The sequence below is a fragment of the Dreissena polymorpha genome, chromosome 11 (assembly GCF_020536995.1).
Source record: "Dreissena polymorpha isolate Duluth1 chromosome 11, UMN_Dpol_1.0, whole genome shotgun sequence".
Taxonomy (NCBI): domain Eukaryota; kingdom Metazoa; phylum Mollusca; class Bivalvia; order Myida; family Dreissenidae; genus Dreissena; species Dreissena polymorpha.
In genome coordinates, this window is record NC_068365.1 from 37,079,341 (window position 1) to 37,090,377 (window position 11,037).

The window sequence follows — 11,037 nt, forward strand, 5'->3', positions numbered from 1 at the left end:
TAATGTTGCACCTCTAGATTTACAATAAACTATTATTAATAATCTTGAAGTTCAAACTAGTCTTTATGACAAAGGTGATGATTGTGATTTATATTGTGTTATTTTTATTTTTTGGAAGGTACTGTCCAACAATTGATACCAATAAATCCATAATAAGCGCACCCCTAGGTGTAAAATAGTTTTCTTTTTAAATGCTATATATTCTTATTTATTCAATATGTTTTAACACAGCTGTTTATGTGTGCCATACATCCCGTCTGTAGATCTGCCGCGGAATCATATGGAATTCTATGGAAATCGTTAGATGGAATTCCGTGGAGTATTGGCACTAACTTTCCATCCGATTCCATGCAATCAATGGAAAAGTGAAAAAAACAGAAGAGGGACTTGATATGGGATGGAATTCCATAAAATGCCGTGGAATTCCATAGAATTCCGTGGCATTCCATAGAATGCCGTGGAATTCCATAGAATGCCATGGAATTCCATAGAATGCCGTGGAATTCCATAGAATGCCATGGAATTCCATAGAACGCCGTGGAATTCCATAGAACGCCGTGGAATTCCATAGAATGCCGTGGAATTCCATAGAATGCCGTGGAATTCCGTGAAAAGCTATGGAATTTAATAAAAAGCTGGAATAAAATAGAAAAAAACAGATTATAGATTAAAGGCATTTCGTTGATTTTGAAAAACAAATGTGAATGTAACTAAAGGTTTCATCATAGAAGTTAAACAAGAACAAGATATAGCATCAATCATTAACCACACACGTGCAGTCACAGTACATATTCAAAAATGAGTGGTTTTACATTTTCATAAAGTACCTACTCTCTTAACCACAGGCATGCACACACACATTCAAAAACACATCCATAAACATGCACGCATATACAGGTGAGAAAAGAAAAACTTATAAAAGGCACAATATAAAACATAGAAGTAGAATTTTACATTTATCTTGTGACAAGTATACATCCTTTCTCACATATGTTCATAAACACACACAATTACATGCACACACACACATCAAGCAGAATTGTTCTTGAGTTTTTTCTCATAAATTTTAACGTTCAACAACTGTTCCTTATTAATTCTAGAACACTTTTAGTATGATAACAGAAGTTCAGTTTTAGTTGATGTGTTCCAGTACAATTCTAGAAAAGTTCCGAAGGTTAACTTCAAATATTTAAGTCTGAAACCAACTTTCTAGAAAACAAATTCCCATGCAGACAGCCAGTATTCAAGTACTGAGCATAGTTAATAATAATACATAACAAATTAACAACTGTTGTAAATTTGTTATTTATTATACTATGCTCAGTACTGTTGAACACGGACTTTATTCAATTATCCAAGTTTCAAATTCCTAAATTAAAAAAAATATAATAAATTAAGACAAAAAACAAACACAAAATATAATTCACAAAATAAATAACTGGTCTTTTTTATACAAGAAGTAACCCAAATAAAACATGTCACCAGCCACAGACTGCCAGGCTTAACACAGAGGCTAGTTTTAAAAAATGTTTGTCCAAGTCTTCCACTGCCATTTTCCTTTTCTTCTGAGAATATTGAACACCAGTCACTGCCTCCGGGTTCTTTTTGGTATGAGGTACATTGTATACTGCTCACATGTGCTCTACAGAATAAAAAATCATAAACATGTCTAAAGCAAAGAGTTATTTACATTCAAACTATAACAAGAGATTGCAAAGCAATATGGTCCCCTACCTGTTAAACTTCACTATTTTAAGTTTGTTAAATATATTTGTTGCCATAGCAACCAGAATTCTTGTATTATAAACAACATGAAATGACGTGCAAAATGTCCTTATTGTCATCTGTTCATGTTCCAAGTTTCATGAAAAAATACTTAGAACTTTTAAAGTTATCACAGGATCCAGAAAAGTGTAAGACAAAATACTTTCAGGTGGTTAACATTAAATAACTTATCTAGCCCAGGGCATGACAATATTTACCATGAATGTGTGGCCCTGTAAGTCCTCTAGGTGAATGCGCTTAAAGAGCGGCTTTGCTGTTGGATTATTTCCCTGCCAAACTCTGCAGTATCTTCCATCAACTGGTCAATGGTAATTAAAGCACATAATGAAAATGTATATGGAACGTAATTCATGAATTGTTTTAAATATTAAGTTGTTAAATGGTCTATAGAAAGAGAACTAAAAACGAAGTGAATACATCGCAAAGCACTAAGCATAACTTAATTTGTTGGTATGATTAGTACAAATTTATTATTGCTATAATTAGAATGATGTGTAATTCTATTGGTATGAAAATGCACACTCAGATACCTAAAAACCAATTCCATTGGTTTAATTTTTTATTTACAAGCAAATTCGTTGAATTGATATCCCCCGCCAATATGCTTCTGGACACATAAGTATTATATTTGACACTCAAACAAGCATTTTTTAAAGATACAAAGGGCCATAACCCCGTTTTTAACAGATGGTGTACAATGTCATTTGGCGTGCATTATCCTCTTATCCATATATATACTCGAACCAGGTTTCAATGAAATCCGCCAAAGCACTTCCAGGATATGGCCTTGGACACACAAAAAAGCATTTTTTCAAGATACAAAGGGCCATAACTCTGTTATTAACTAATGGTGTACAATGTCATTTGGCATGCATCATCCTCTTATCCATATACATACTCACACCAAGTTTCAGTGAAATCTGCCAAAGCACTTCCAAGATATGGCTATGGACGGGGGATAATAATAAACATTAACACCATTAATGAGCATAGAGTGCTCAACATGCACAGTACAAAACTTCCTTAGCCTCAGTTCTATAACCTTGCATGATAAAATTCCGATACTACATTCAACGTTATTAATTTCTCCACATAGGTCTTATTACTTCCTTTTTCAACCTGCAAACTCCACTAAATGAAAATTTGGGTGACAGCTGCTTAACTAATATTTGCCATACTAAAACCTCAAATATCACATAAAAAGGTCTACAATAATGTCATAAGAAGATTAAATTTAAAGGAATATTTATAAATAATAAAAATCACAAACCTTCAGTTGTTGTTCTATTCCTAGACAGACTGCTCAAACACTGTATGCATCACTCTTTAACAATATTTCATGTCACTTTCCAAATGATATAAATACATAAGTATTTTAAAAAAGTGTTTTTAATGGAAAAACTAATGAACTCTTCTGTTTGTTAAATTTCTTTAACTTTATTTTAACAAGTTAAACCAGTACATTTTCCACCATGTTTCATGTTTCAATCTAACAGGTAAACTTTCTGTATTTGAATTCAGCCAATTAGAAAAGGCTGTTATATCTTATAACCAATAGATTTGCAGCAAACATACCCAACATCTGACTCACTGCACAAGCTGGGCTTATCAGATAGATTGTTATTTGACAACCTGGACTGGCTGAGTTTGATATTGAGAAAAAACAGTGTGTATACCACATGGACAGGGTTAAGGAATTTAAACTTGTAGAAATTGCTTTGAAAGTAACAACTACTCCTACTTCTGCAGAACTACTACTTTAATTACTACAGCATCAACAACAACACCACCAACAACAACAGCAACAATAACAGCAGCAACAACAACAGCAGAAACAACAACAACAGCAGCAACAACAACAGCAGCAACAGCAGCAGCAACAACTGCTACTACTGCAACAACTGCTACTACTGCTACTTCTATTGCTACTACTATTGCTACAGAAACTGTTAATGCTACTACTTCTACTACTACTACTTACTGCTACTATATCAATTACTACAACAACAACACCTACTACAACAACAACAACTACTACTACTAATATAGCTACTACATCTACAACTACTACTACTACTGCTGCTGCTGCTATCGCTACTATGAAGTCTATTTGGCTATTTGTAAGTGTAAGGTGTTCTATATGTGTTCTTATTCCCCATTAGAACTTGTAGAACTTACTGGTTCTTAAAGCATTCTAGATGTGTTCTAGAACTAAATTTTAAAACATTTTTAGAAATTTCTTGACCATATTTTGTCCTTGAAATGTTCTAAAAAGGTTCTTGAAATTATTGGTACAGTTTAAGTCCTAAGCCATTTTCCACAAATGTTCTGGATTTATTCTAAAAAACTGTTTTGGAACAATTCCAGAACATACGTTTTAGAACACAAATATGGAACAGTTCCAGAACTGTTCCAATTTCTAGAACAAATTTATAATTATCTTTATTGCATTTTCTTTTAAATACAAAATACATGATGCAAATAAATTCATACATGTATTAAACTACAAATACATTTCAGACAACCAGCGAAAAATTTTCTAAGTTATTTTCCATTGATTTCCATCCAAAAAAATGTATAAGTTATTTTCCATAACGATTTCCGTTGATTAAAATGGCTAAGTCCAACTTTCCATGTGTTTTCCATACATTCCGTGGAAATGCATGGAATTTTAGTCGAGATTCCGTGGAATTCCATAACAGCTTCAGATGGAAAATTGGCAAGTGGATGGAATTCCATCAAATTCCATGGATTTCCATCGATTTCCGTAGAATTCCATAATATTTTCTATAGAATTCCGTAGAAAAGTGCTTATGACTATGGCAGATCTACAGACGGGATGTGTGTGTATTGTCTTTATGTTATAACTTTATTGTGATATATACATACATATGTTGTTCACAATTATTGTGCAAATTGGGACAATTTTGATACAAATGTACAATATTTCACATCTAAATGTCAAAGAAGAATAAATTGTATCTTTTAAACATTCTTAACAACAAAGCAACCTGAATAATGTTTGTTTTCATTAGTCTCGGAGTGCAAATACCTTGATTTTCAATAAAAATTGTATACACAATTATGCAGCCGCCATTTTGGAAAAAAATGGCCGCCATGTTATTATTTTTGGTGGCTAACGGGTTTTTTGGAAAGAGCACATATTAAGGTATATTCATGGAGAATTTGGTGCTTGCTTACATTAAGTTTGCAAGATTTTGCTGATAAATGAACCTAAATCCCCAAACTATGATTTTGCGAAGAGAATTGATTATTGGTGACTTTGTATTCGATAAGCGTGACATCACTAGTTATTAAACGATAATATTCTGAACCCATTTACTAAAACGATGATTAACATGCATAAAAAGTGCATAATTCTGTGTCATCTAAAAATGTATTTAAGTGGCTGAGTCACACTAATATGATAAGATTAAATCTTTTATGTATGTAACAAGTCAATTATGATTCTGAATATGCCACATTCTAAGGATCACATATGCTTTGAAACATTTAAATAGCCAAACAACCACTTATAACTTGTTATATTCTGAAAAGAATTTTTACTTAGGTTTTATTAATTGATGCGTAATGATGTAAATTCATAGGGATTCTCTACAACAGTTGTTCAAATTTGAATCCAGCGATAAAAACTGGTCACAAAACAAATGTCACATATTAAATTGTAAAACAAAATGACTGTTGAAGTCTTCTCTTATTTGGTACTCTCCTTGCATCTTGTATTTTGGCGTTCTACCCAGGGGGTCACATTGTACATGGAATCTGTTTTCTGTATTATCTAAAGAGCATATTTAATTATTGTAGTAATTTTTATTATTAATGTATAACCAAAAAACTGTTTCATTTGATCAAATCTGATAAGAATTATACATGTTCCGACGATGTGCATGCATTTTGTATATGACTGCATTTTATATTGTATAACATAAGGTTTGACACAATTTTATTAAACTCTGATGTCTTTAATGTTTTGGCATCGCTTCTTTTATATGTTTTGATTACTTTCGTAAGCAAAAAACGTGAAACAAAACACAAATGAACAACTACAGATCGAAAATTTCTCAGTCATATGTAATAATCAAACTATAAAGTCTCAAAAATCGGTGAAATATTTAGGTCATGTTCTAGATAACACCCTGTCCGGTAATAAATGTGCAAACGACATCATCAGTAAGGTCAACTCGAGACTTAAGTTCATGTATAGACACAACAGTGTACTGGATTTTAACACTAGGAAAACCCTCTGTAATTCACTAATTCAATGCTTATTCGACTACGCGTGTTTGGCCTGGTATAATAACTTGGGACAAACTCTTAAGTCTAAATTACAAATTACACAAAACAAGGTTGTGCGATTCATTTTAAATGTTCCACCAAGAACCACACTGACCTGCTCAGATTTTCACAAACTAGGAATATTAAAACTTAATGATAGAGTGAAACAACTGAGTCTAAATCATGTTTATAAAATTGTTTATGATAAATGTCCAGTGTATATGAAAGAAAACTTTATTAAGAAACCTGATGTTCATTATACTAAGCTACTGCACACAAAAGAGCAAATGTAATTTCTATGTTCCTGTCATAAAATCAGCGACAGCTTCAACTTTTTATTATAATGGTGTGTTAACCTGGAATGCTCTTCCAGAATCTATTCAATGTATAAATAGTCACTTCAAATTCGAAAAAGAAGTAAAAGAACATTTTCTTAACAAGTACCTTTAGGGATTGAGCATGGCAGACGGTGTTGTTTCTTTTAAATATTTAGATATCCCATGTCTTTGTTAAGTAACGAGTTTATATAATCATGTGCTCGCTCAAATTGTTGAACGCATATATACATTTTGTAAATTTTAGATATGCTAACTTAAGTATAAAATAATTCAATAACCATTTAACATAATATGACTATTATAAGCTAGCTGCTATCTAGTTTAGGTGCTGTATGAAGCAGTAATGTAAAGGACCCCTTTGGAAATAAGTCGCAAGACTTTCAAGGGCTTTCCTGGCAGTACATGTCCTTATATCAGACTAAAATAAACTATAAGTAAACAGTCTAATGTAAATGTACCTATAATTGTATACCATATGAAGGCAATTTAATCTGTGATATTTTTGTGTTCAATGTATGTGATTGTCTTAAGCTGAATTTGGTTTAAACTTCTTTGTGAAAATTGTAAATTTTATTAAGGTATGTACATGTATCTCAAATGTTTACCTCATTGAGTCAATTTTAATTCTGTGATGCTAATATATGTGTTTTTTCTAATCTAATTTTAAGCATCTGAGAAATTGTATTTAGGTATTGTAAATGTAACACACATGTATACCTCATGATTTCAATTTGATCTGTGATATTTTTAGTGCTCAGTATATGTGTTTGTTTTAAATTTATCTTGTTCGTATGCAAAATGTGATGAATTGTTTATGTTATTATTTGACATGTATATGCCTAATAAATCTATCTACAAATAATTGTTTTAAAAAAGTGAAAGTAAATTGGCATGTGATTTTATAAGCTCAGCTGTTTTCGAAGAATACCAGAGGTATTGTCATACCCAGCTTGTCAGCCTTCCGCATCATGCTAAAACCTTAACATGGGCTCTAAAATCAAAGTGCTTCCACCTACAACTTTGAAACTTCATAATGTAGTTGCATCTTGATGAGTTCTACACCCCACACCCATTTTTGTGTCACTAGGTCAAAGGTTAAGGTCAATTTGACCTCTAATATAAAACTTTAGAATAGGCTCTAAAATCAAAGTGCTTCCACCTATGAAGATGCACCTTGATGAGTTTTACACACCTCATCCATTTTGAGTCAATTTGTTAAATGTCAGGGTCACTGTGAACCACGGTTTTTCATTTACTTTCATTTATTCAAAACTGAACCCACAGCAGAGCGTAACTTGGTACCCGATATGCGGTGCTCTTTTTTTAACTTTTGTATTACAGGGACTGTTACCATTTTATCAACAAAGCACAAACAGTTCTATTACTTGCGTTTTTATTTACAGTTGAAAAGTTCATAATAATATGTCCAAACTGGAAAAAATAGTGTGTCTGCCATTTTGTTATTTTTGACAGAAAGTAATGTATTTCCTGCCAGTGTTTTTTTTCAGTTTTGGGGGAAGGGGGTCGGGTTCCCTGAGGGGGGGAAAATTCGCGCTTAAAAGGGGAAAAGGGGGAAATTTTTATGCTTAGCTAGTAACAGTACAAAATCAAGTTTTAACACTATAATTCACCATACAGAGGGAGAAAAACATTATTCTGGTGACCTCCACTTCACCAAGTCTCTCCGTGTGCAGACAAAGTCTGATTAGGGACTCCAGTGTAGCTTTCCCAAGCCTGTTTCCCTGTGGCCTGTAAAGCTTGTTGAGCAAACTAAACAGTCTTTCAACACTCTTGACCGGACTTTTCTGGCGTTTCACTCCCGGCATTTGAAGAAGACTGACTTTTAAGTTGTAATTGTTTGAAAAGAATATCAATTTATTTTTAAGTTAAAACAGATTTGTAAATTTTTTCACGATAGCTTTTGTTGTTGTGCGACATGATGGAATACGTATGGTTTGCGGTAGATGTCGTAAAGCAAAAGTCGTGTTAGTGAACTACGTACGGTTTGCGGTAAAGGCTCAAATAAAGTAAACACGCGGATGCAGTTCAGGAAAATTGTAGTAAATTCGTAACAAAAGACGTATTAAAATGAGGTATTGATTAAAATTGTCATAAACAGAAGGAATCCAGGCTGATCCACAAAAGGTTGAAGCCGTCCAAAACTGGCCTGTCCCTAAAAGTTTAAAAGATGTCAGAAAATTTCTAGGCTTTGCTGGCTACTACCGGCGGTTTATCAAAGGATTTTCAAATGTTGCCAGACCACTGAACGATTTGTTGCTGGGAACTTCAACTAAAAAGACAGTCAAGAAAAATCCAAAACCAAAGTTCAGATGGGAAGCCAGCCAACAAAACGAGTTTGATGCATTAAAACAGAAGCTGTCAAATCCACCAATCCTTGCGTATGCTGACTACACCTTGCCATTCACGCTTAACACAGACGCCAGTGGTACAGGACTCGAAGCTGTGCTGTATCAGAAGCAAGACGGAAAGGACTGAGTAGTGGCTTACGCCAGCAGAAGCCTTACCAAGGCCGAGCGGAATTATCCGGCTCACAAGCTCAAGTTTCTCGCTGTCAAGTGGGCTGTGTGTGATAAGTTCCATGACTACTTGTAGGGCGGGAAATTTGAGGTTATTACGGATAACAACCCTTTCACCTATGTGACGACATCGGCAAAGCTTGACGCACCGGGGCAACAATGGATCGCGGCTCTCGCAAATTACGACTTCAGCATTCGTTATCGGAAGGGAAAGAACAACAACGATGCGGACGGACTAAGTCGTATTTCACCATCGGTCATGGACGCCGTATGTACATCTGCCGAGGTCAACATTCCGATTTACCAAACCTTGGTGTCGCCAGGAAATGAGCCACCTTTGAATGATCCAACTGAAGATATAACGGAAGATCTTCTTCAATTATATAGTCTTTCTAACAAGGACTGGATCAAGGCTCAATCGGATGATCCACAACTGAAAGAACTTGTCTGTCACATTCTCAGTGGCAATAGACCTTCTTAGAAGGATAGTTGCAAACATTATGCTAGAGAGTGGGACAAATTGGTTGTACAAAACGGTGTACTATATCGCAGGGCGAAGGTCAATGATGTTGACCGAACACAGATTGTTGTGCCCGAACATCTCAGGGACGATATGTTTAGATGTCTCCATGATGACCTCGGACACCAGGGTAGGGATCGTACCACTAGCCTGATGAAGGAGTGATTCTACTGACCTGGTTTAGATGCGTTTGTTGCCGAAAAGGTGAAACAATGTGGTCGCTGCACTCGTAGAAAACGCCACCCAGAGCGCGCTGAACTTCAGCCTATTGAGTCGACAGCATTGTTAGAGATCGTGTGCATTGATTATTTGTCGTTCAAAAGGCGGTTTTGAAAACGTGCTGGTCATTACTGATCATTTTAGCCGGTATGCACAGGCGTATCCGACACGCAATCAAACGGCTAAAACAACAGCCAAAGTGTTGTTTGATTAGTTTATTGTTCACTATGGGTTTCCTGCTAGGTTGCATCTGCTCTAATCAATGAATTGTGTCAGATTTCAGGTATGGACAAAAGCAGAACCACACCCTATCATCCAATGGGCAACGGCGAAACAAAGAGGTTCAACCAGACTCTACTAGGCATGTTAGGTACCTTGGAAGAGCATCAAAAGGCTGATTGGAAGTCATATATTCCAACATTGGTGCATGCCTACAATTCAACTCATCACAAAAGTACGGGGTTTTCTCCGCACTTTTTGATGTTTGGCAGGCATCCACGTTTGGCTATAGATGCATTTCTAGGGCTTCCTACAGAGGACATTGTCGACAAACAACATACGGAGTATGTTGCAAAGCTCCGAAAACGACTCAGCGAGTCTTATGATAGGGCGCGCCAGAATGCTAGGTCATCGGGGCTGTTGAACAAGAAGCACTACGACAAATCAGCTAGATCTACTCGACTTCAACCTGGCGACATTGTCCTCGTACGTAATGTTGCTCTCCGAGGCAAGCAGAAGTTGGCAGATCAATGGGAACACCAGCCATACGTAATTGTAGCGCAGCCCAACCCAGACACCCCTGTCTATGAGGTTAAGCGGGAAGGAACAAGATTTACAAAAACTAAAAGGCTACACCGAAATCTGTTACTACCGTTTATGTCAGTAAACGATAATATGTCAGAGCCATTGGAACCGTACCAAAGAGAGAAACAGGCGCCGTCAACACTAGATCTGGCCGGTTCAGACACTGATGTCGAAGAAGGGAAGGTTGCCAGACCACAGCGGAAACAGAAGAAGCCGTTTTGGATGACGACAGGCGACTTTGTGGCATAACTTTTTACTGTGATTTTTAATGTGATTTTAAACATTATTGGGATTTATGCACTTGCCATTATTGTTCTTATGACTGTTGTTATTTATGGATGCCAGTCAATCGTTTTATATCATGCTCTCAGCTGCGAATTACTCTATTTTTATATATTAGTTGTGTAATTATTACTTTAGAGCTGTATTCATCAAATTCATGTATAATGATGTTTTAAATTGTACAGAGATATTCACAGTATTTACGCATATATAGTCAAACAAATATATTGGTGCTGCATGAGTAGGTGGTAATTGT

The 11,037-nt window shown here is 35.3% G+C and overlaps 1 protein-coding gene and 1 long non-coding RNA gene across 2 annotated transcripts; one reads left to right on the forward strand and one right to left on the reverse strand.

Annotated features, from left to right (window-relative positions):
• Positions 1-1,039: 1,039 nt before the first annotated feature.
• On the reverse strand, positions 1,040-3,917 carry LOC127850321 (uncharacterized). The gene is made up of 3 exons (XR_008035199.1): positions 3,056-3,917; positions 1,983-2,083; positions 1,040-1,642 (listed from the first exon to the last, which is right to left on the reverse strand). It is a non-coding gene; the product is annotated as an uncharacterized LOC127850321 (long non-coding RNA).
• A 6,096-nt stretch (positions 3,918-10,013) lies between these two features.
• LOC127849767 (uncharacterized) lies at positions 10,014-10,748 on the forward strand. The gene has a single exon (XM_052382517.1). It carries the CDS (start codon positions 10,014-10,016, stop codon positions 10,746-10,748), a length of 735 nt encoding a protein of 244 aa, XP_052238477.1.
• Positions 10,749-11,037: the final 289 nt, after the last annotated feature.